General features: G+C 39.3%; 1 protein-coding gene and 1 pseudogene across 1 annotated transcript in view; one reads left to right on the top strand and one right to left on the bottom strand.

Annotated features, from left to right (window-relative positions):
• COPG2 (COPI coat complex subunit gamma 2) overlaps nucleotides 1-26,648 on the top strand; it is a 96,273-nt gene that overhangs the window by 32,277 nt on the left and 37,348 nt on the right. The window contains exons 6-9 of the mRNA XM_036427078.2: nucleotides 18,523-18,598; nucleotides 20,305-20,397; nucleotides 22,113-22,199; nucleotides 23,262-23,419. Of these exons, the coding sequence (XP_036282971.1) occupies nucleotides 18,523-18,598; nucleotides 20,305-20,397; nucleotides 22,113-22,199; nucleotides 23,262-23,419 (414 nt within the window). The remainder of the gene's footprint in view (nucleotides 1-18,522; nucleotides 18,599-20,304; nucleotides 20,398-22,112; nucleotides 22,200-23,261; nucleotides 23,420-26,648) is intronic.
• Nucleotides 17,497-17,926, bottom strand: LOC118712873 (annotated as a pseudogene).

Here is a 26,648-nt window from a genome sequence, read left to right as displayed (position 1 = left end):
ACAAATAAAGTTCAACATCAATCTGTAGGTATACCTGCCTTGTCCTTGTCTTGGGATAGCTGTCTATTTTTTATGTTAATTTCTCATCCTGGCGAAATCTTTAAATCTCCACTGTAGGAAGAGGCAAGTGTCAGAGATGGGGGCAGATGTTCATTTGCAGTTAGGCACCTGGTAAGGTCCCTTCTAATAATGTTGGAGAGAGTTTTTGGTTAATGTTTCCTCCAGTGAACAAAAATCTTCTGTTTGTTAAGTCGTGGCCTTCATCTCCCAGGAGTGCATTGTGGAATGAATGTCACTAATTTACCAGTTCCTATAAGCTGGGTAATGAGCCCTTGATAATACAGAATGTCTTTTAGTAAAGTTGATTCATATGTCCCTTCATCTTGATTCATAGGGCAGCCGGTGGACTATTTCATAAAGAGAACGACTATGTTTATCAAAAGAAGTAGATTTCAGGTTGAGGATCAGTATAGGGAGAGCTTTTGGCCACGGGAGATTAAAAGTTTCTGAAAATTTATCTAGTTGAGTTTTAATTGTACCATTTGTATGTTCCACCAACCCAGAGAACCGAGGGTGATAGGCACAATGAAAACATTATAGAATAGGCCACATATTACAAATGAATTGCATTATTTGCCCCGTAAAATGAGTCCCTCAGTCACTATAACTCAGAGGGAATTCCCCAATTGGGAATTAATTTTTTTTCTAATAATTTACCTACCATTAAGGCTGGGGCTCTCTTACCAGGGAATCCCTCAACCCATACACATCATAGCTAACACATAATTTCTGTTCTTGAGATGGTGGCATTTGGATAAAATTCAATTACCATACCTCAAGTGGATCTGAAGGAAGTGTGAAATGTCCTTGGAACCTGTGGAATGATTTCCCCGGGTATATTTAGACAGATAGAATATGTGCTGTACATTTTTTAAGTTACAGTAGGAGTAATATTTTTTATTTCATGAAATTATTTTTTTTAGGACCCAATGTTTTAGCTTATGTGCATGCTAAAGTATAGGTAATTAAACCACTCTATGTGAGATTGGTTTCAGACTGGGTCCAAGTTGTATCTGTTTGCCTGAGACAAAGGTTTTCCCTTTTTGTCATATTCTCTTTTCTCCAGCAGCTGTCCATTGGAACTATAAGATTTTTCTTTTGTTAAGTTAATTTAATAGGAAGCAAGGAGCATTCTCAGGTCTGGATAATTTGGCTGTTTAATGCTGCCAATCTAGCTACAGCATTAGCTAGTAATTTTCTTTTGATTCCATAGTGGCAGCGATTTAAAATGTTCTGGAATTTGGATAAATGCTAATTGTTTCAATTTCTATATGACATCTAATAATTTTATAACCTGTTTTCCATTCTTTATGGGCTGCCCTGAGGAAATTAAGAAGCCTTGGTACTTCAACAATATTTTAAAGTTGTGAGCTACACCAAAGGCATAGTTGCTATCGGTGTAAATATTGGCTATTTGGTCTTTGGCCAATTGACAAGTCCAAGTTGTAACAATTAATTCAGCTTGCTGGGCAGATCTTTATTTAGGTAGTTATTTCATGTTTAGCTCGGTAACATAGGTACCTGTCTATCTTTCAAAGATCCATTTGTAAGCCAGATTAAGTCAGCACTATCAAGGAGTTTCCTATAAACCATTCCTATAAATAAGAAGGTGACCAGTAAGCAAAACACATTCATGGATGTCATCATCCTGTAAAGAAAGTAGCAAAGTTGCTGGGTTGACTGTAACATCAAGTTCAAGTAAAATTAGGTGCAGGAGGCAAGAGTCAGTCGGCTGACAGGATATTGAGTGTGATAAGAATTTAGTGGCGTTCAACACAATGAGAAAAATAAAAGAGAGCCCATAACTATCTTTTATGTTTGCTTAACAACATGTCTGTAGCAGAGCCAGCTGTTATGCAGGGAGGGAGCCCTTTGGCTACTGAGTCTAATTGCTGACTGTAACAGCCTGTAGTTCTATGATGAACTTTATATTTTAATTTTTTAAAGTTTTTGCTTTATTTTTAATATGTTTTTTTAAAATTGATTTCAAAGAGAAAGGAACATCCATGATGAGAGATTACTGTTCGGCTGCCTTCCACATGCCCTCTACTGGGTATGGAGCCTGCAGCCCAGGCACGTGCCCAGATTGGAAATCAAACCATGATCTTCTGGTTCATGGTTCCACGTTCAACCACTGAGCCACACCAACTGGGCCTGTATATTTTTTAGTTAAAACTCCTTTATTTTCATGTATAAAAAGTTGGAAAGTTTATAATTAAGGTGTCCCAGAGTGGAAGTTTTAGATAATTCTTTAGATATTTCATAGCTTGTTTCCCTTCTGGGGTCCACTGAATTGGGTCAGGTCAATTTGACTTTAATAGGTATATAGCGGCTGGGCCATTAATGAAAAATTTGGAACCCAATTGTGACAATATCCAGTCAAACCTAGGAATCCTCTAAGCTTGATTTCTTTGTTTTGGAAGAGAAAAAGATAGGATTCCTCTGAATATTTCAGAGTAGCCCATTTTTAGAGATCAGATGGCCAAGGTATATTACTTGAGGTAAGTAGAATTGAAGCTTACCCTTTGAGACCTTATGTCCTTTTACAGCTAGCTATTCTAATAGGCAAATTGTGTCCTTTTGCTAGTCTAGTAATGTCCAAAAGCCGTGGTCGGCAAACTGAGGCTCTCGAGCCACATGGGGCTCTTTGGCCCCATGAGTGTGGTTCTTCCACAAAATACCACAGCCTGGGCGAGTCTATTTTGAAGTGGCGTTAGAAGTTTAAGTTTAAAAATTTGGCTCTCAAAAGAAATTTCAGTTGTTCTACTGTTGATATTTGACTCTGTTGACTAATGCGTTTGCCGACCACTGTCCTAGAGCATACAAGTAAATTACATATTGGATTAAAGTGAAATCTTGTAAAATCTCTAGAAGAAAATTTAACATCATTTAAATAAGCTTTTAGTATCTAAGAGAAATAGGTGGGACTCTTTGTATATCTTCTAAGGCATTACTATTTAAGTATACTTGTAATCTTCCCAGGTGAAAGCAAAGACGTATTGACTGTCTTTTTCTACTGGAATGCTGAAAAAGGCACTACACAAATCTATTTACTGAAAGCTATTGGTAGTCCACAGGAATGGCTGATAATAGGTTATGTGAATTTGGAACAACAGGATGTTTGGGAATAATTGTTTTATTTGTAGCTATGAGATTTTGTACTAATCTCCTGTCTTTGAGTTTTCTTATTGGAAGGATAGGAAAATTACAGTGGCTCTTGCATGGAATTATAAGCCCCTTTACAAAAGTAATCTTGCATATTGGGCTTAATTTCAGCTTGTGCATAAATAATATTGGTGATTGGAAAAGGCCTGTAGTTGCATTGGAATGTCCTGTAACAAACATTCAGTTCCCCTTGTGGAGGGAGGGTTCTTTAAAATCACTAATTTCCCAAACTGGTTCAATATCTGATTTATTTACTTCCAAATACATTTCACCCTTCTGGAAAAAGGATAGTCAGCATCATTGTTTTCAAGAAAACAGTGTCTTATCAGGTGAGTTGAAGCAGATTTGATCAGCAAATATATGTATATTTCTCTAACATTCACTGTAGTTAGAAGGGGACAGGTTCTCCCTTCCTCTCTGACATCAATAAAAAAGAAAAAAACAGACATTGGTTGATTAGATATCCCTACCATTTGCACAGAAGCTTTACTCCAACTTAGGTGTGGTTAAGAACAGATAAAGTAACCCCAGTATTTCAAGGACCTTAGTAATTCCCCCCTTTTTTATGGTAAATTTTAATTTTTCTTAATCAGTAAAGAGAAGAGGGAAACACCCTCAAAGCAAACCTGTGCTTGTTTCTCTCTCTTTTTAAATTTTCTCTTTATAAATCCTATTTCAGCTTTCTAAAGTCCTTTTTACGGTGTCCTGGCTTTCTATAGATTCCTCTGTAGTTTCCCAGCAGACAGTATTTAGCAATTCTACTGCCAGAAACCAGCAGGCATATTAATTGGAATAGGTCAGAATAGCCAGGATTACATGTTCTAACAGTTAAATTAAATTCCTTTGCAAACCCGTCAGTGTCCTGGAGAAAATCAGGGAACAGTTGCTGGTTCCTCTCTGCCTGAGACCAGCTTTTCTGCAAAAGGAGCAGCTAGAATCCCTGGATTATCCTTGTCTGAATTTCTGTTCTCATTTTCCCTTAAGTTTGTGGAGAGTGGAATGCAGGAGATACAGAGGAGATAGAAGGAAAGAAGGAAGGGAGGGGTGGGTAAGTCAGGATCAGGAAGCTCAGAGAACAAATATAGTGGAGCTGTGGAAGATGGAAGAATGAGAAGTTGGCATTTATTAGCTTTGGAAGCCTTCTTTAGTTCAGAGCCAGTCTAAAATTTCTTATTTCTTTTAAAAACAATTTATCTATGCTCTTCCTAGAAGCTTCCAATTTCCTAATCAAGATATGTTTTCCATTGATTCAGTTTAATTTTAGAGCTGGCATTTTCTAATTTTGCATGCAAAATTAAGTGCCGAAAGAAAACTGCATTTTTGGCCATTTTAAGTTGATATCATTTCTAGTTAAGTACTCTGATTTCTGTTAAGTATTCACAAGTAAAGGCTTCCTACCAGGTGTATTAATGGAGTCTGGGGTTTGAGAGTTTCTGGCCTTTCAGTTTTTGTTTGTTTGTTTGTTTGTTTAGTCCTCACATGAGGATATGTTATTCATTTTAGAGAGGTGTGGGAGAGAAATATCGGTTGGTTGCATCCTGTACATGCCCGAACAGCTGGGGATTGAAAACACAGCCTGGGTATGTGCCTTCACCGGGAATCGAACCCATGAACTTTTGTTGTATGGAATGGTGCTCCAACCAACTGAGCCACATTGGCCAAGACATTATTTTGGGAGCTGTAGAGTCTGAATAAATCTCTAGGGATAGTGTGTAGTGCAAGCATGTCAAACTCTCAGCCCACGGGCTGCATGCGGCCCACAATGAATATTTTTGCGGCCCAGCCAGTATGTAAAAAACGTTTTCATAAAAATTTTGTAACTTAATTTTTACAATATCCTGTTATACACAATTATTAATAACAAATTACAAGATTTACTAATGAATGATTAATAGTGTTGCATTCATTTCCTTTACGCGGCTTACGCCAGGCACACATTTCTCTCCACTAATACTAACAGGGACTATTTTAGCAGCTGATTGCTACATCATTAGTCTTGTACTAACTTGTGTGATGTGCGCAACAGGAAATATTTCGCTTTTGGAGAACAAGAAAAATAGGTTTATTTGCATTATGCTTATGAATTTGTGCACTTATTCAGTGTCTGGTAAATTAATGTTCAAGGAAAAAATATTAACTTTTATTAAAATGTCCTCTTATTTTATGTTAACGATGACTTATTTATTGCAGCCCTTTGTGTTCATCATGTGTCTATCGAAATCAACCTAACATTTCTATGAAAATTGAAGCTTTTGTTTTTTTGCGGCCCCCATAAGCTTAAACTTTGTTTATTTGGTCCATGTTAGTTAGCCTTTGAGTTGGATATGTCTGGTGTAGTGGGTCTAAGTGTGCTGTTTATTGGTTGAGTTCCACAGGGATCTCATCTCTTGAGCTACATCAAACCTCTTATGTGCTTTCGTATCTCTCCTCAGCTGTCAAATACAGCTGTCAAATACAACTCAGAGTGCTAGGAGACCAACCTGGACACGTGCATTCCTGGACAAGTCAATTTAATTACTGTTGAGTTGGAATTCCCTATGGGGCTCCTGCATGTCATGGGTGATGCCCTCTGACACCTCTACAGAGATTCTTAGTAAACTATGAATATCCGAGATTCAGGCTGGAGTGAGTGTGTGCCCCTTATCTTCAGAGAAGAACAAGTTCAGGCTCTCATTTGTCAGCAAAAGGTTTTTGTTCAGACTCTCAGAAAGCGATTCCAATGGAAAAGCCAAAGTTAAAAAACAGCCACCCATTTTCCTCTAGTCTTGCCTTTGCCTGGTTCGTCTCAACCCTTAACCTTTAATTCCACACTGAGAATTAATAACAAAACAAAACAAAAAAAATAAGGCTGCTCAAATAAAATCATGGTCTCTTACTTTAAGGCAGGGAGGTCTGGAATTCCAAGCAAAACTCACCCAAGTCCACCCGATGCAAAATTAGGAGCTGGCAGGTCACAATGGGCGCTGCTGGTATCTCGCTGAGTCTAGTTCAGCAAGGTGGTCCTGGTGGGTTTCTTCAGGATCCTGCTACACCAAGTAAATGTCAATGTAAGAAAAATCCAAAACCTGTAAGAATTTTTGTGAGTATATTCGAGCTAAACTGACAATTATTGCCAGGGAATAACACCTCAACAGATTGAGAAAATACTCCGGAAAATGGGAGTTTTGCACCTTATTTTTACATGACAATCATTAAAGGAGGTGTAAGTGGGTTAGATGAAATCCATTGGTGATAGATTAGGGGAGGTGGGAGAAAGGAAAGCTGTTGGAGGAGGTACCTCTGGAGTTGGATAAATAGTAAAATAAAAGACATTTCTCTTCCATAGGTGGGTACAGGATAGTTAACTATCAACAACACCATAGCAGTAACAGTGAAAGGATGTGTGGTCTCTGGTATGGTGGTTGTGTTTTGAGGAATATGGAGGGGGAAGGAAATTACTTTGTAATTCCAAAGGCATGTTATCCTAGATGCAGAAAGAGACAGGCTACTGCCCTAGCCGGTTTTGCTCAATAGTTAGAGCACATTTGCCCGAAGACTGAAGGGTCGTGGGACCAGTTCTGATCAAGGGCACATTCCTTGGTTGCAGGCTGGATCCCAAGTTAGGTTGGGGTGGATGTGAGAGACAATCAATCGATGTATCTCTCTCATAACGATGTTACTCTCTTTCCCCTTCCCTTCCACTCTTAAAAAAAAAAAAAAAAAAAGGTGAAGATTGATCTTTGTTAGAATAAAATACTGCCCTAAAACATGACTACCCATCATGAATTGCTTTTAGTTAGAAAGTTTTAATTTGAGATCATTTATGCAGTTACTTTAGGTCTTTGAATTTTTAAGGCTACCACTGAAGTCTCCCCTGAGCTTGTCAGGTGTAGTATGTGGCCCCTTTTCATCCACACTGTGATGTGTTGAGATTTAGGAGATTCTGGGGATGGGATGAATATGTATGTATGGGTTAATTTTGCCTATGAGAGGGATGTAGCCCTGCTGACACATGATTTTATTTTAGTCCAGTGAGACCTATATTGGACTTCTAGCCCACAGAACTATAAAATAAAACATTTTTGTTGTTTTTAGACACTGATTGTGGTCATTTGTTACAGCAGATGTAGAAAACTAATATAGTCATGGCCATTAATTGCTTTAGTTTGGTAAGAAACCAAGATGATTAAGAAAACCTGAAGGCATGCATGCCCTTCACAACTGAATATACTAGTATATAGATGGCCAATAAGCACATGGAAATAAACTTAATGTAAAGAATTGTGAGGGAAATGCAAATTAAAACCTCAATGAGATATTATTCTATGCCCACTAAAATGATTAAAATAACAAAGCCTAGCAATACCAAAATCAAAAAGCCTGCTTCACTATTAGGTATATGGAACAGTTGAAACGCACATATATTGTAGGTGGGAATGTGGTGTTGATGTAAGAACATTCAAACTGTGTAGAGAATTTTTATAAGTTTATTTGAGCCAAACTGCTGACATATGCAGGGGAGCATGATTGTAAATGCTCCAGAGCAGTGATTTTCAATCTTTTTTCATCTCATGGCACACATAAAATTCTGTGCCACACCAAAATAATATACTTTTGCCCATCAGACAATAAAAATAGGTGTAATTTAAAGACAAAGGGTATAATTTTGGTTCATTGACACTGGACAGCTATTGTGTTGGCTGTTGTCATTTTTTTGGTGATCTAAGGGCAAAGAGGTCAGTACCCCTGACTGAATAATCAGGTATTGCATGTTTTAAAAATTCTTATGGCACACCAGTTGAAAAATCGCTGCTTCAGAGAATAACAGTCTTGTAGTTTTATGCATTTGAAATTAAGGTGGGAAGATAAGGAAGATTACATCAGGGGTGAGGAACGTTCTGGTTGAGGACTCTATAAGGTCCCTGAAATCATTTGGTCTGGCCCTGCCAAGGCAACCACAAGTGGGACTCAAAATTCAATAAATCTAGGAGGTTTTTTCATAGCAATATAAATTTATATTAAGTGAATTATATTAAGCCAATGATGGGATAAATACCCAAATGGTCCTTGGCAGAAAAAAAGGTTCTCCACTGCTAGAGTATAGGAAAGTGGGAAAAAACAAGGTGGGGATTGGATTACAGGACAGTTTTCAAGATTATGTGCTCTCTTGAGGGTGGTTAGGTTTATTTTAAAGATGTTTTAACCTAGATGCACAGAAATAATGGCCAGGCTTGCTTAAGGCCAAGATAAATCCCTCCCCCCATTTTTTTTTTTTTTCTAGAGAGAGGAAGAGGAAGGGAGAGGGAGAGAGGGAGGGAGAGGGAGAGAGGGAGGGAGAGGGAGAGAGGGAGAGAGGGAGGGAGAGGGAGGGAGAGGGAGAGAGGGAGGGAGAGGGAGGGAGAGGGAGAGAGGGAGGGAGAGGGAGAGAGGGAGGGAGAGGGAGAGAGGGAGGGAGAGAGGGAGGGAGGGAGGGAGGGAGGGAGAAAGAGAGAGAAACACATCAATGATGAGAGAAAAATTGATCAGCTGCCTCCTGCATGTCCCCCACCGGGTTCTAGCCTGACACCTGGGCATGTGCCCTGACCTGGAATCAAACCATGACTTCCTGGTTCATGAGTCTATGCTCAACCACTGAGCCACAGCGTCGGGCAAGAAAAACCTTTTATTAGAAAGTTATATGCCTGGGGCATGACTATTCACCATGACCTGCCCAGTTAGGAATTTAAGATTAGATCACCCTGTGAGGTTAATTTCCATAGAACCCCCTTTTTTGTCCACAGGAAAATGGTACAATTGTCTTAGAAAAACGTTGCCCATTTCTTAAAGTTAAACATGTACCTGCTCTGTGACCAGTAATCCCATTGCTAAGTTTTACACAGTAAAAATAAAAATATAAGGTCTCAGAAAAAGACTAGAACCTGATTATCATCTTTATTTGTGGTTGTCTTAAACTGGAAACAACCCAAAAGTTCATAAACAGATTAATGGGTAAACAAATTGTGGTATATTAATACAGTGGACTACTCCTCGGCAATAAAAAGGAACAAATTGCTTATTTGGGCAACAACACGAATAAATTTCTAAACATCATGTTGGAACAAAAGAAAACAGGTGTTTCTATTTATGTAATTCTAAGACCAGCCAAAACCCAGCTGTGGTGATAGAAACCAGAAGTCTGGTGGGTTGGGGGGAATTGACTGGAAGTAGGCATGAGAGAATTTTCTGAGATGATGGAATTGCTGAGTGTTTTATTTTGAGTAGAGGTTACATGAGTGATCACCATTGCTAAAAGACATCTAACTCTGCACTTAGTAAGCTGTACATTTTTATTATGTATAAAGTATAACTCATTTAAAAACAAACAAAATCATGAGATTTTGTTAGATAAGGATGGTCATTGGTATTGACAGTCTGGTCATCACACTTTCCCCCTGTCTGATGAGACAACCCAGGAAAGATGCACCCGAAGACTGCTTAGAATCTGGAATTGAGTTCTGAGGAAGGATCTGTCACTCACATTAGGGCATAGCAGTGGCTGGGGCTTGGGTATCAGTGTGTCATAGGTTACATACCTGGTCTCAGAAAATCAAATGAACAGTTCATAAACCATGATTTAGGAGGAGATATATTGGTTGGAGAAACTGTTGTCTGGCAGGCAGTTTTGAAGTCAATTGTTGGGATACTGTGAGGATTTGGGTAGGGGAGGACAATAGTCTGAGGTTCCTGAGGAAATAAGAAGCTAAATTCATCCGCTTACTCGGAAAGAGATATTCCAGCCTGAAACAGCTTTTCAACTTGAATGGTCGCCAGCTTTCTGGGCTTCCCATAAAATTAATCATCACTGTGGGTTTTATGGGTGTTGAGAACCTTTCTGTATGCTGCTTCCCTTCCCTCTCATGCCCAGCTGACAATTTGGATTAATACCTATTCTCTTTTAAAATGAAATTGTGGAAGATTTTTGAAAAATGATGATGAATATTATGCCAAATCTTAAAACTTCTTCTCCAAAGCCTAATAAAATGAGTAACTATGAATAAAAGAGAAAGCTGGGGGACTTCTAACTCTAGCTGAGATCCAGTAAGGGCACCGCAGGCTAACTCTCCCGCGATTAAAACAAATCGTCTGGATGAAAGTACAAAAAGCAGATACCGAAGGCTCCTGAAAAGGGAATACAGTAATAGCAGGTCAATTTGGGGAAAGAAAAGAGTAATTAATGAATAACCAAGACGGTAACAGTGTTTCATGGTTATTTTTCCTCTTCATACTCTGGGTTTGACCCAAGGGCAGGCTAAACAGGGGAAGTGTGTATTGACAGGGTCAACAAAGACAGAGAGAAGCCCATCTCTGAGGCCTGAGCACCAGGTTAAAGAAAGGCCCCTACAAGCCGAAGAGCATGGGGGAGAATCCTTGTTTTAGATTTTCCTCTGTTTACTTTCGGGTCCTGGCCCTAGGCCAGCCTCAATTGTGAAACAACTTTACTGTGGTCCGAGCAGTGTTGCAGACACCTAAAACCTGAGACGAAACCTGTCCCTGAGGAAAGGGAACCTTTGTGTGAAGATTGGGGGAAAATACACTTTATTTATTTATTTATTTATTTATTTATTTACTTATTTATTTATTGGTCTTCTACTTTTATGTCTGAGGACCTACTTGCACAGAATTGTGCAGATGCACAGGGAGCTAAAACTGAGAGAATCCCATATTCCTGACTAAAAGAAGTGGGAAAAGGAGTTCTTGAGAGACAGAGTATGGGAGCAGTGACATGCACAAAAGGCCAGGCAGAACTTTGATCTGAAGTGAAAAGGGTGGACTGCTTGCAGAAACAAAAGGCAACATTCCTCAGACTTTTAACAGGACCCAGTCTCCTGACAATATTAAAAATGTCCAGCTATAACCCAATATTAATCAACTAGGAGAGACTGACCAATTCTCAAGAGAAAAGGTAATCAATAGATGCCAATCCCTTAGTTACCCAGATTTGGGGGTAAAATTTTAAAGCAGCTAGTGCAACTGTACTCCATAAAGGTGAACACTCTTACGATGTATAGAAAGTAATTCTTAGCAGAGAGCTATCTATATATAAAAAAAAAAAAAATTTAGAAATGACAAAGTGTTGCAGAAGACCGAAGAAAAACCAAGTGCTGCTTTAAAGAAGAGGAGGGACACTATTTAATACACCGGCAGACTTAGGGAATAGCTTTCCAAATCTCAGTGAAGAAACATGCATGAGGCTTTCCTTTATGTCTTCCTATGTTCTTTAACCCGCAAATATGGATTTGTATGCTTCCAGTCCTTTTCGGGGGCCTAAGGCCCCCAGGTGTTGGGGGTCTCCAGGCCATATCCAAGGGTCTGGCCTGGCACCAGCATTAATGACCCTCCCTCCCGGGCAGTGCACTTTTCACAGTAACAGGTTCTGTAAGACCAGCTTCTGGGAAAGAGGTAGTGACTTAATTATAGGTTATCAAGAATAGACACTGAGCTTGTTGGCATGGGTTCAGATCACAGCCCTAAATATCAGGGTTACATTGGAATTAGCCCTTTTTAGCCTTCTCAAAAGTACAATATGTGAAATAAAATTCATTGACTGGCCTCAATAACAAAATGGCTTTGTCAGAGGAAAGGGTCAATGCAAATAGCTTGAAGGTAATTCAGTGAAATAATACCAAATGAGAACAAAGAGGAAAAAGTAAAAAAAACCTTCCGTTTGCTTTTTGTATTTTTTATTGATTTCAGAGAGAAAGGAAAAGGGAGAGAGAGAGAAACATCAATGAGGAGAGAGAACGTTAATTGGCTGCCTCCTGCACCCCCTCACTTTGGATTGAGCCTGCAGCCCAGGTGTGTGCCCTTGACCAGGAACGAACCTGGGTCCCTTCAGTCTGCAGGCCAACACTGATTGATCCACTGAATCAAACCACCGAGGACAGCCTCCTGTTTTTACAAGCTATTTTGCTGGGCACAGCATTCTGGGTTGACAGACTTTTTTTTTTTTTTTTTCTCTTTCACTCCTGTAAAGTTGTATTGATTGCTCTAGGGATCATTCTAGTATCATTTCCCTTCAGCCTTGTACATTTAATTTAATATTTTCTTAGAAATATTTCATTTAATAATTGTGACGAATACTCTTTGTTTACCTTTATCTGGTAAAGACATCAAGGAAGTATTTATTTCACTTTCACTCCTAAAAAATATTTTTAGTAGCTATGGAATTCTGGTTGTCAGTTTCTTCTGTTTCAGCATTTAAAAGATGGTGTCCCTTTCTTTGTCTTCTGACATCTGTGTTTTCTGATGAAAAATTTACAGTATTTTCAGATAAGTTTCCCTATCTGTAATGTGTCATTTTTTTCCTACTGCTTTCAAGAGTTTTCCTTTATTTTCAGCAGTTTTGTTAGGTACTAGGGTTGGAATTCTTTGCATTTGTTTTGTATATGATTCACTAAGCTGCTTGAAACCAGAAAGTTATGTATTTCTCCAAATTCGGAAGTTTTCAAACATTATTTCTTCAAAAAATTTATTTTTGTCACCAATCCCTTTCTCCTCTTCTTCAGGTATTCCAGTGACATTGATATATTCCCATAGGACATAAAATTAACATACAAAAATCAGTAGCCTTTATGTAAACAAACAACAGACAGAACCCCACTACAACATCACATAAGATTAAATACTTAGGAATGATATTGACAATAAATGCACAAAAATTATATGAAGTAAAAAAAAAAAAAAGTTAAGCCCTGAAAGATTCAAAGTATACTTGAAAAAATGTAAAGATACCTGCTGTTTTTTAATAGGTCAACATTGTAAAGATTTTAATCCTCCCTAAATTAATTTATAAATTTAGTGTAATCCCAGTAAAAAATAAATAGGCTCTATTATGGAGTTAGAAAATTTGATATTAAGTTCATGTGGAAAAGCAAACAGGTAGAAGATAACTGGAAAAGGAAAACCATGAAAGAGGATTAATTCTCCCAGTCTGTAAGTATTAAGGCCTGTAAAGTTAAAACAGTGTGGTGGTACTGACACATGGATAGACAAATACACCAATGGAATAAAATGTCTGATGACTTTGTAATGTTTCACCTCTGCCATGCTGATCTGCATTTCCCAGAATTATCTGATACAAATGGAAAGTACAGAATTAGTCCCAAATATACATGGACATTTAGTATATGACAGAGGTAGCCTCTCTCTCTCTATTCACTGGGGTAAATTTGTATTTTTCAATACATGATGCTGGGACAACTGAGTCGCCACTTGGAAAAGTTAAAATCAGATCCATATTTTATATCATACATATAAATAAACTCTAAATGGATAGGAAATATAAATTAAAAAGTAAAGCCATACAAGTACTAGAAGAAAACATGAATGTATTCCTCTTTAATTCCAGGGACAATGAAAGAAAAGATTGATAAATTTGATTATATAATTTTTAAAAGATTACATGGGAAAACCACTGTAAAATATAGGATGAATAAGGGGCTTGCAGCAGTCCAAGTTGTGGTACACAGTTATTCTTAATTTATTGCCATGGTGTTCTATATGACATTGCCATGCATTTCATGGCAAAAGCCGCATGGCAGTGGCTTAAGACTAGGAGATCCAAAGGTTTTACCATGCTCTGCTTCCAAGAGCAGACACCCCATGATGGGATAGCCTTCGGCAGTGGTCAGCAAACTGGGACTCTGACTAATGAGTTTGCTGACCATTGGGATAGGGGGTTAATCACAAGGAACAACAACAGCCTATAATTATTGGACTCGAGAGTCTAGGTCACTGGTTGACAAACTCATTAGTCAACAGAGCGGCAAACTGCTGCTCCAGAGCCACATGTGCTGACCACTGGGCTACTGAATACTCACTGAGGTAGTAGGCTGCAGATAAGACCCTGTTAGGTTGGGAATTCTCTTCCATGATGCAGGCCAGGCTATGGTACTGTCACCAATAAAAACATTTGGTTATTTAAAAAATATAAATAACTTAATTTTTTTTTTAAATCTGCCAATCAAAGATAGTGGCATAGGTAAACGCCTAACTGCAGCCTCAAACAATTTCAAAAAAAAAATACAACTAAAATACAAAATGGACATTATCCAGAACTACAGAAAAATTGACTGACTGGAAATTCTACAACTAGAAGGAAAGAGAAAACCAGAAGGGAAATCAGAGGAGCTGTAAAAGCCCAAGGTATGGAGGAAGGAGCCAGAGAAGAGGGGCGGCTGAGTGCCTCGCTGGCGTTCTCTAGTGAGAAAGAGATAAAAGCTCTGGACTGTGCTGAACCCCAGATCCGACAGCACTGAACCCTAGTTCTGGGCGAGACCCTGGGGACCCAGACTCATACCGAAGGAGTCTGGGCTGTAAGGCAGAACCTCGGGAGCAGCGAAAGGCAGAGCCCCCGGAAACACGCACACTGCGCGCAGAGGACGGGCTGTTGACTCTGCTGCTAGATTGTCCTAGCAGGAAGGAGACAAAAGCTCTGGACTGTGTTGAGCCCCAGTTCTGACTGCACTTAACCCCAGTTCTAGGCAAGACCCTGGGGACTCAGGCTCATACGGAGGGATTCTGGGCTGTAAGGCAGAAACTCAGGGGAGTGGCGAAACGCAGTCCTGGAGGTGCGCACATTGTACACAGAGAACGGAGTGTTGACTGTGCCTTGGGATTGCCCTAGCGGGAAGGAAACAAGCTCCAGACTGCTCTGAACCCCACTTCCAACCACACTGAACCCCAGTTCCGGGCTCATTGGGGGAGAGCCTAGACTGTTTGGTAATGGGTGAGACTAGAAGGTACCTTTCTCTCACAGGTGCTTGCAGTGAGTACCGAAGGACACTGAGGAAAACAGACTCAGGAACCTCAAAGGGTGGGGCTGACAGGAAGCCAAGGCTGTAGGCTCCACCCTGAAACTCCACCCCATCCAAGCTGAGCACAGAGGCTTTTACAATTTTCCAAGTCTAGTCGAATAAGGCTATCTCCTGGCATAGACACAGCTGATCCTCACAGCCAATTGGCCTGGAGGTCAGTTCCTCCCAGTGATACCAACAACAATCCTGATTTAACTACAACAAGGCTGTTCACATAGTTGACAAAAGGGGGCACTAAGAGTGTCCACCTCAGGTAACTGGGAGACTGACCCACTGAACCATATAAGACACCCTAACACACAAAGCCACCCTACCAACTCAGGGAAGCAGTGAAAATGCCGAGACAAGGAAACAGATCACAAAGGAAAGAAATGAAGGACAAAAAGCGACTGGATATAGAGTTCAAAATCACACTTATAAAGTTTTTCAAGAATTTCCTAGAAAAGGCCGATAAAATAAACGAGACCTATGAGGATATGATAAGGGATCAACTAGAAATAAAAAGGGATCAACTAGAAATAAAGAATACATTGTCTGAAATAAAAAAATATTATACAGAGTCCTAAAAAACAGAATGGGAGATCGCAAGAATCAAGTCCAAGATTTGGAACATAAAGAGTCAGAAGACACTCCTCCACAGAAGCAAGAAGACAAGAGAATCCAGAAAGTTGAAGATAGTGTAAGAAACCTCTGGGATAACTTCAAGCGAACCAACATCAGAATTATGGGGGTCCCAGAAAATGAGAGAGAGCAAGATACCAAAAGAATATTGGAAGAAATAGTGACAGAAAACTTCCCCCACCTAGTGAAAGAAATAGACTTACATGTCCAGGAAGTGCACAGAACTCCAAACAAAAGGAACCCAAAGAGGACCACACCAAGACATAATTAAAATCCCAAGAGCAAAAGACAAAGAATATTAAAAGCAGCAAGAAAAAAGCAGGTAGTTACCTATAAAGGAGCACCTATACGATTGTCAGCTGATTTCTCAACAGAAACCATGCAGGCCAGACGGGAATGGCAAGAAATATTCAAGGTTATGAATAGTAAGAATCTACAGCCAAAAATACTCTACCCAGCAAAGCTATCACTCAGAATCAAAGGCCAGAGAAAGAGCTTCACTAATTAAAAAAAAAGCTAAAGGAGTTCATTAGTGCCAAATCAGAATTATATGAATTGCTGAAGGGGGTTCTTTAGGAAGAGGAAGAAAATAAAGATAAAAATTATGAACAACAAATATGTAACTATCAACAAGTGAATCTAAAATCCAAGGGAATTAAAAAATCTGAACAATATTAACTGTTGAATATAACAGAATCAGAGGTATGGAAGGGGAGTGAACTGACCATTCTTGGGGAAAAGGGGAGTGAGGGGTGCTGGAAGAGACTGAACATAAACTGTGCACCTATGGATGAGAACAATGGAGGATGGGGAAAGGGCAGAGGGTGGGATGGGAATCTGGTGAGGAGAGCAATGGAGGGAGAAAAAATGAGAAACATTTGTAATATGAACAAAGATTTATTTTATTTAAAAAATCTGCCAATCAGAAAGATTCTCAGGTTATGTTATTAAGTAAAAAAGGAAGGTACCAGAAGAGTGGAGACCCATTAGCATGCATTTTAATAAGTCTCTGTGGTTTTCCATATATTTTAAAAACTGGTACTATATAGTCAGGGGTGCATGATGGGAGATTTAGACTTGTTATTTTTTTACCTTTATGAATATTTTGAAAGTGTACCTGTTACATAAATGAAATACTTCAATAATTGAAAAAAGAATGAAATTGAAGGACTAACGGTTATTCACAACTTCCTCTTCTTGGCGTCCTAATGGAGTGTGTTGGAGGTGTGGCCATTTTGATTACATGAGGAGAGCTGAGCAGGGAGATGGGTAGTCATGTTGGGGATAGTGTCAGGGCATGAGGATGAGAGAAGGAAGGGCAATAGGGTGAAGAACAGAAAGGCTAAGCACCTCTTTGAGGTATAGGCATGGAATTTAGTAGCTTAGTCCACACTACTCTGGCCTGTTTTTGAAATGAGGCAGAAAAGTGTAAAGTGGTTGAAAATTGTTATTTTAGAAAGCATGGCTGAGAAAGTGACCTCATCATTTCAGTCAGTTTCTTTAATTTTTAATTTATTGATTTGAAAGGGAGAAATAAACATCAATTTGTTGTTCCACTTGTTTATACGTTCATTGGTCGATTCTTGCATGTGTTCTGACCAGGTATTAAACCTGCAGCTTTCATGTAGCAGGACAATGCTCTAACCAGCTGAGCTACCCACTGCGTCAGTGTCACCACTGCCATGTCAGGGCCGGTCAGCTTCTTTTAAAGAGTTATGTCTGATATGGTGGGTTTTTAGGATTTGGGGAGATTTCAGCCCAGGGCTCTGAATTCTATCTATCTATCTATCTATCTATCTATCTTTATTTATTTATTATTTAATAAAGGTTTATTTTTCAAAATGTACAGCCGGTGAGATCTATTGTTCATGAATCTTCTCTAGCAGCTGGGGCATCCCCACCTTTGGTGTTTCTGGTGTATATCACGTGAGCTCTGTGCTTTGAGACTTGTTTAATAAGCCCTTTACTGACGAGCTCCTGAAGGGCTGCCCTGGCCAAGGAGCCTCTTGGAGACCAGGGCTGGGGTTATAAGCTAGTAGTTGGGGACTTCCTTACAGAGCTTGTCATATGTGGCTTTGTCAAACAAGATTATTGAGCTTGTTCCGAACTTTGCCTTTGGACTGCTTTTTCCTTTTGGCTTTGCTCCCAGACATGTTCATGGAGTCTTTGTCTGTCTTGGTTGACTTTCCAGCATCTTTCTTCTTTTTGTCCTTGGGCGGCATCACGAGACTCAGAGAGCAAGGATGTGCTGCTGCCTTGCCAAAATGTCAGCCCAACGATTGCCAGGGTCTCAACTTTATTTTTTCTTAAAATTTTTTTTTATTGATTTCAGAGAGGAAGGGAGAGGGAAAGAGAGACAGAAACATCAGTACCAATGATGAGAGAGAATCATTGATCGGCTGCCTACTGCACACCCCACACTGGGGATCGAGCCTGCAATCTGGACATATGCCCTGACTGGGAATCAAACTGTGACCTCCTAGTTCATAGGTCATTGCTTAATCACTGAGCCATGCCAGCTGAGCATCTTTTTATTTTATTTTATGCCAATTGTCAGTAACTAAAATACGATTTATGTGGTTATTATCTCTCTGTTATTGCTAGAATATAAGCTCCATGAATACAAAGACCTTGTTTTTCTCACTGCTGTATTCTTAAGATTTGGAACAGTCTTCTACCCAATAATTTTAATGTTTAATCAAAGAAGACAATAAGTATTTTTTGAATCAATAGCTGTGTTGAGATAATTATGGGGACAAGTGGAATTAGCTAAGGCGGGACTCCACAAGAGGGAAGACTTGACTCTAATTGACCTCATAGTGACTAATTTGATTTTTCTCAGTCTCACCAAGGACATGACAGGAAAGGAAGATGTGTACCGAGGCCCAGCCATCAGGGCTCTCTGCCGAATCACTGATGTAAGTTCTTGTTTTGCTGCTGTGTCAAGTGAGGGTGGGGGGTGAAACTCTGTTTATCTGCAGGAGGCCATCTAAAGTGAGTAGCATTCCCTAGTCTGACTCTGTGAATCTTCAGTACAGGCACACCTCATTTTATTGTGCTTCATAGATACTGCATTTTTATTTAGACATAATGCTATTCTTACACACTTGAATGACTACAGTATAGTGTGAACATAACTTTTATATACTCTGGGAAACCCAAACAGTTCATGTGACTTGCGTTATTGTGATATTTGCATGATCGCGTGGCTGGAACCTGCAGTATCTCCGAGATATGTCTGTGTGAGAGAAACAGGACCACCAGGAAGGCTTTTGTGTTTCCAGGCTTCTTTTCTTTCAGACTGTTTTTTCCTTTTGTTTATTTAGATTAGTCTATTTCTTTCTCTATTTTCCCTCATACACTTTTGTTATAGCCAGGGCTCATTGCTTACAGGAAACAAAATACCATTTGAATTTAGCTTTAAAAAGAAGTGTTCTTACAGAATTATAGATCACTCAGAGATTGAGGTAAAACTTATGACCAGATGTCAGTGCAAGAAAGGAACTCAGCGGCAAGATTTCTTAGATGCTTACTGTTATGATCCACCATTTACCAGGCTCAAGCCTTGTCATTCAAATAGTTAAGGAAGAGAACCTGGTTAAGTCATCAGCCAGCCCAGAGGCTTGTATACACCTGTATCTGTGTCTATTAATTTGGAGAGATGAGGGTATATAGTGTGTTAGGCTGTCCATTTCTTGGAACTGTGAGTAGGAAAGGTTAAAATGGAGGGCAGGCTGGGCATTGATAAGCAAATTAAATAATATTTCAGATATACTAATGCATGGGTACATGTTTGTAATCCTCTCAAGTTTTAAAACTTGAGCAGGATCAAATGGTAAGTCTGGATTCTAGAAGGAATAATAGAAACGCTTTAATATTTTAATAAAACAGTTACTCAGCTATTTTATTGTGGTTATTTTTGTTTTTAGTATCATATTAAGTTGGTGACGTAGACTTGACGATACTAGTGCTACCGGTAGTAATAGGACTCTATCTAAAAAACTTTCAGTCTGTTTACGTATCTTCATGGGCCAGCACTTTTCCAGTGCTAAGCTTTCTTCCAGTTACATTAAAAATAACTTTGTTTTCAGAGGATTTTGTATTGAGAGCTCACTATAGTAGTATATCAAATTATGTATATACATAAAAGTATTGTAGTATATACATTTAATTATGTTTATAAAATAATCAGAGTTTACATTTGACTCATAAGACTCTCTGGGATCCATATAAAATAGATCCCCTTCCCATAGAGGAATCTTCAGGACTTCAAAAGCACCTTTTGTCCTCATCTAGGAGTTTCCTTTACAACATCCTTGGTAGGTTGAACCCTGCTTATGTATTTCCTCGAATTGTAGCTCTCACTTTGAGACAGTTTATTTCATTGTTGAATAGTTGTTTGTCTTCCTTACATATAAATACCTTTCCTTGAAGTTCCCACTCCAGTTGTCTGGGTTCTGCTGGATGGGCTATGATTGCTCTATTATATGCTAATCCTTTTTAATGCAGTCTAAATATTTACACAGAAACTAATATATGACTGGTTTTCGTAAATTATTTTGAAGTGGTCATAATAGCGAGGAAGTGTTTTGCTTCAACAACTTTTCTCTCTGAATTTTATTAGGGAACATTGCTGCAGGCCATTGAAAGATACATGAAGCAGGCCATTGTGGATAGAGTCCCCAGTGTATCCAGCTCAGCATTGGTATCTTCCTTAGTAAGTGAACAAGACAGTGGCTGCCTAGTTCTTATGCATGGTACGGTTTCTAGCTGCAAAAGCAAAGTGATTCTCTCACAAATGAAACATTTTAAAAATATGTGTATATCTCTATTACTTTATCCAAGAATGTTTTATCTGCCAGAGGAGTATTGAGCAATTAAGTTAAAAACATGAAATTTTCATGGGTTTTAAGGGTTTGGTAATCAGAAAGTTATATTTTACACATACTAAAGATGGGAGGTATGGGTGAGGGAAAGACAGGGAAGAAACAGGGTTGATCTCTTATTTTTTTAAAAAGTTATTTATTTTAGATGAGGAAGGTGGGTTGGAGGGAGGGGAAGAAAGAGAGAGAAATGAATCTGAACCTGCAGCCTTGGCCTAGAAGATGATGCTCTATCCCACTGAGCCTACTCAGCCAGGGCTCTCAGTCTCTTTTAAAATCTCCTGTTATGACCTGTACTTTTACCCCTTGCCTCTTGGTTCTCTACTTTCCTTGTTGCCCACAGTGTCCTTCAACCCAAAGTCTCCTGTCCCACTTCTAAATTTTCTCCCAGGAAGTAGCCTTTTCTTTCTCTTTTTGTTTTTAAATATATTTTATTGATTTTTTACAGAGAGGAAGAGAGAGGGATAGAGAGCTAGAAACATCAATGAGAGAGAGTCATCAATCAGCTGCCTCTTGCACACCCCCTACTGGGAATGTGCCTGCAACCAAGGTACATGCCCTTGACCGGAATCGAACCCATGAGCCTTCAGTCTGCAAGCCAACGCTCTATCCACTGAGCCAAACCGGTTTCGGCTTCTTTCTCTTTTTTATCAAAACAAAATTTATTACTTACAATCTATCACGCTGCGTTTAATTAACATTGATTACTAATGTGTAAATGGATTCAATCATCTGAATCAGAGGAGTATCTGGTTCTGGAATATAATTGACCAAGAGGATATACCCTGTTTCCCTGAAAATAAGACAGTGCTTATATTAATTTTTGCTTCCAAAGATGCGGTAGGTCTTATTTTCAGGGGATGTCTTATTTTTCCATGAAGAAGAGTACGGTACACATTTATTGTTAAATGAAAATAAAGGAAATTTATTACCTGTATACGGTACAGTAGTTGTCAACACAAACCAGACAAACTGTGAATCCTACAGTATCAAGAATTTACTCATTTATTCAATGACAATCATGTCATCTTCTGGAACATCATCATAACAATCCAATTTCTGAATTTCCTGGTGAATTTCTTGTGACTCCATTTCTTTCAGAATCAGTGGACCAAATCTCTCATGTTTAGCCTAGGGGGGGCCTTATTTTTGGGGAGGATAATCTTATATTTCACTCAGAAGGAAACCTGTAAGTAGATCTTATTTTCGGAGGATGTCTTATTTTGGGGGAAACACGGTAGTGGTTCTCTAATTTTTTCTTCTAGGTGAGTCTCCTCAAAGTAAAACTTATATTGTTATCCATCCCTTCCTGTCTCTCCCCTCTCCTTTCTTTTCTTTTATTCATATCTCTTGGCCTACAGACATATACGTTACTCCCCTTTCTAGGGGATCTTGGAGAAAGTACTTTTGGTTGTATTAGAAATAGACTTATTAAGCTACACATTTTTTGTTTTGTTTTGTTTTGTTTTTAATGTCTTTTGGAAAAGGAACTCATGCTTCTAAACTTGTAGTGACCATGCATTATCTATTGTTTTTTTTCTGCCCTTAGCACCTGATGAAGATAAGCAATGATGTAGTTAAGCGCTGGGTCAATGAGGCCCAAGAAGCTGCTACAAGTGATAATATTATGGTCCAGGTATGATATTGAATCATTTTAGCTTCTATCTCAAGATCAGCTTTCTTTAACCCTAGGGGCAATTTATTGATTTCCAAAAAATGAGTATTAGCTAAAGGCTAATATTAAGCAGCCTGGAGTGCATATTCTCAAGTAGGTATCCCAATAATTATGATTACTACTCTAGGCCCCACTAGTGTTCAATTGAAGCAGTACGAAGGTTAGAGAAAACTTAATATTCAGTAGTAGTTTGAGAGGCTCATTCCAAAGGTCCTTCACAGTGCGTTTCAATCTTTTATTTGAAAAATAAATTGTGAAGAAGGATGTACAATTCCAGGCTTTTCAGGCCTTGATTATAGTAAACATTATAACAACAGTAAAGAGCAATTTTTACATTATGAAACTTTAGTACCATTTTGTTGGAATGATCTCCTTTTGATATTCATTAGGCTGCTCCTAATTAGAAGGAACAAGATTAAATCCTTAAACTGGCAATTTTATGTAAAGTACCCCATTTGTGTTTGAGAGGGTACTTACTTAACCCTTTTCTGTGTTTATAACTTCTGATGTTAGCATATTCAGTTATGAGGTGACACAGTAGTTATTTTTCTCATGGGAAATATCTCACTCTCCTAATACCACCATTGTGTTTTTACACAAGGTGCTAATGATAATATTTGTGCACTCCTTAAGCCTTCTTCAAAAGACGGATCCCTTAACTTCTGACATGGTCACAGGTGATTTACCAGTAAAGCCACTCAAAGGCCTGGCACACTGGTAAACCTATGGACCGGAGACTTTTGTACTAAGGATGAGTGGGGCAAGGTTGACCTGCCAGATGTACCTTCAGATTGTATGTTATCTTCTTAATACTTGTCCAATCTAAATTTACACCTCCTGGGGATAAAGTATCCTTTTAGTCTTGCCTGTATTTGATTCAATGTGAAAAAAGCTATTCTACCTGTATACTTTTGACCTTAGAATCTTTTTATAAAAATCTAGTTTCATGTGATTCCACTTTCATGTAATTTTGTTTTCTTCCTACTTCGTTTTCTGTGTTACATTCTTTTTCTTGTATTTTAGTACCATGCATTGGGAGTCCTGTATCACCTTAAAAAGAATGATCGCCTTGCTGTTTCTAAGATGTTAAGTAAATTTACAAAATCCGGTCTCAAATCACAATTTGCTTACTGCATGCTGATCCGAATTGCCAGTCGCTTACTAAGAGAAAATGAAGAGGGGTAAGTGTCTTCATCTAAACTTAAATAATTTTTCCTTTGCTAGTAAATATGCCTCAGAATTTATTTTCTTAATGAATATTTCTTGGGCATTGCTGACCTTACATATTTCATATTTTCTGAATTAAAAAAAAAAGTCATGGAATTCCAAGTAACACAAGTTTAAAAAAAATTTAATACATGCTCTGGTATATGTATTTAATAGATTATGATTGTTAATAGTAAAATAACAAATTGACCCTAAACAAAAAAATCCAAAGTTTGAAAAAATAATAATCCTTAAATGTGGAAACTGGAAGTAACATTAAGAATCTTTTTTTATCCCTTTTATTTTTATAAAAGAGACTATTGAAATATTGCGTTTCATTTATTTATTTAAATTCCTTAAAGGGCAGGAGGAAGAAAAATAGAATTACATATGTAAGGTTCTTATATTGTTCACTGTGGTAATATTAGGAATAAATACTGTGATCTCTTGAGTACCCACTAAAAATACCTAAAATATATAATGTAAATGTTAACAGAAAAGATAAAATGGGATATCCAAAAATATTCAGTTGAGCTTTCTGCAGTGGTGGAGCAGCTTGGTCATATTAGCCCTCTTGCAAATAATGATTATGGTATAATCAGTATAAAACTATTATCCCCCCAAAACAAACAAAGAAAACAAAACAAGAAAAGCCACAACTATTTGGAAATACTGGTGATTTGTGAAAAGGAGGCAAAAAAACTGGAGAGAAGTTGATGCCTGAACAACTGAAGCTATATTGGGTGAGATTTAGGTATTTCTGGGTAGTCTTCTAAGGGAAGTTCCAATTCTAAGGTGGGATCACAGGAAGAAGGTATAGTATTTCCTGGGCAGAGGGATCAGAACACAGTTTGAGATTGAAAGAGGGATGAAAACTTAGGGTGGAAATCCTGGAAAGGAGGGAGCCACAAATGGGTGTGCCTCAAAATCATTTTTAAACTACAAAAATCCTTGTTTGGCCCATGAACTGTACACCTATAGGGGAAGACTCTAGGAAACCTGGCAAACAATAGTAGCTCTGAGCTGGAAGAACTGAGTAGAGAATTCAGTTGCAGCTCACCATGGAGGAGATAAAGTTTGGAGTTTGAGCCATGCCAGATTGACTGCCAGGTAGAGAAACATCAATACATTCTGGATTCTTTACCTTGTGCCATTCACAGTGTCTGTAGTCATGCACCTCATAATGCTGTATTGGTCAATAATGGACCAGATATGATGGATTATTATAAAGCTGAAACATTCTTATTGCCTAGTGATGTTGTAGCTGTCTTAATGTGTTAGCACAACACACTACTTGCATGTTTGTGGTGATGCTGATGTAAACAAACCTACTGCATTGCCAGTCATGTAAAACTATAGCACATGTAATTATGTACAGCACCTAATATTTGACAATGGTATTAAACACCTATGTTACTGGTTCATGTATTTACTATACTTTTTATTGTTAGTTTTGGAAGCACTCTTTCTACTTCTAAGGAAATAAGTTTGCAGTAAAACAGTATGTTATGCAGCAGCAGCTAATTTTTACTGGGTCTCTTGATTGCATTATTTTCTCTTGTGTTTGATTTAATTTTATGTAATTTTGTTCATCATGACCGCTAAGCATACAGAATCCACTACTATTGTTGCCAGTAAGAGATTATGTTGAGAGGTTGACCTAGAAATGAGACTGAAAGTGATTAAGGACTGTGAAGTGGAAAGTCATGATGGTTATTGCTCATCAGTCAGGCATGTCCCATCTATATAATAAAAGCCCAGCAACCATGAAGGTGGAACAACCAGAACAACTTTTTGACCAGTTGCTATGATGCACATTGACCACCAGGGGCCAGATGCTCAACACAGGAGGAGGGGGAAAGAGGTGCAGTGAGGCCTGGAGGTGCACACTATGACCCAGGGATCCCAGAGACTGCAAGCCCAGAGCTTACTTTCTAATAAAAAAAATAAAGAGGGAAAAAGAAAAAAAAAAATGGCCTAATGCTGCCACCCTGGGTAGAAGGGCTCCAGGAGGGAAAGGCCTCCCAGGCACGCTGCAGGCTTACCGTGACTCACCTGTGATGTTCAGGAAGAGCAGCCCCTCCGACTTCAAAGCTGGTCACACCAGCAGCTGCTCCCCAGCAAGCTCCATGGCAGACAGGATGCAGCATTGCCAGGGTGCCTCAGCTCTGACTTCCAGCTTCTGGCTGCCCCTTTGTATACTCTGTGCGTTTGGGGGCGTGGCTTCGACCTCTCTGGCCAATAGCACTGCAGCAAAGCCAGAGCGTGGCAAGACAGGGCCATTAGGGTTGGCTGGGCATTGATTTGGCCACTGACAGACATCCATGTGCAGTTGCACTGTGTGTTTACACTTGTAGTGAAGCATGGCAGCCCACTTCTGCCACCCGCCTCACCTTCTGGCTAAGAAAGGCCCGCTGACCTCTGTGTTTCTCCTCCTGTCCGGAATCAAAACCTCTTGGGGATGAACGATCCCAGCGAGGGCCCCGACACAAGCTCAGTGTCACTGTCACAGACATTCCCAGTCATTACAGCCCATTCCTCAGCCCGCAGTGCCCTGCTCCACCTATTGCCACTCCTTACCTGTCACCCCATGTTATCCTATTTGAAACGTGAGCAAGATCTTAAATACCCCCTGTCAATAGCTCCCTTGCCCTACCTTTCTTCCTCTAAAAACCTTGCATTTTAAAAATATATATTTGGTTGATTTCAGAGAGAGGAAGTAGAGATAGAAACATCAATAATGATAAAGAATCATTGATTTCCTGCCTCCTGCATGTTCTAAGTGGGGATTGAAACCTCCCCTGGACCCTGCCCACAGCTCTCCCCTGGCCAGCAGGCCCCTGGGGGCAGCATGGCACCAAGGGAAGGAGGAGGGGTGGGGGGGAGAGGCTGGGAACCGTGGGGCGACAGAGTGCCAAGGGCAGTGTTGGAGTCTGGCTTCTGTTCCTTCCGTGCCTGGCCCAGTGACAGTCACCTCCTCTCCCACCCCTGCCAGGGCCTTTGGTCTTGATCAGCCTGACCCTGATTGCCCACCAGGCTTAGGGACCCCACTTGTGCATGAATTTCACTCACCAAGCCTCTAGTCCTGTATAATAAAAGCTCAATATGCGCCGAAACCGGTTTGGCTCAATGGATAGAGCGTCGGCTTGGGGACCGAAAGGTCCAGGGTTCGATTCCGGTCAAGGGCATGTACCTTGGTTGCGG

This window comes from Pipistrellus kuhlii, unplaced genomic scaffold (assembly GCF_014108245.1).
Source record: "Pipistrellus kuhlii isolate mPipKuh1 unplaced genomic scaffold, mPipKuh1.p scaffold_m20_p_10, whole genome shotgun sequence".
Lineage (NCBI taxonomy): Eukaryota > Metazoa > Chordata > Mammalia > Chiroptera > Vespertilionidae > Pipistrellus > Pipistrellus kuhlii.
This window is presented reverse-complemented; position numbering and strand designations above follow the sequence as displayed.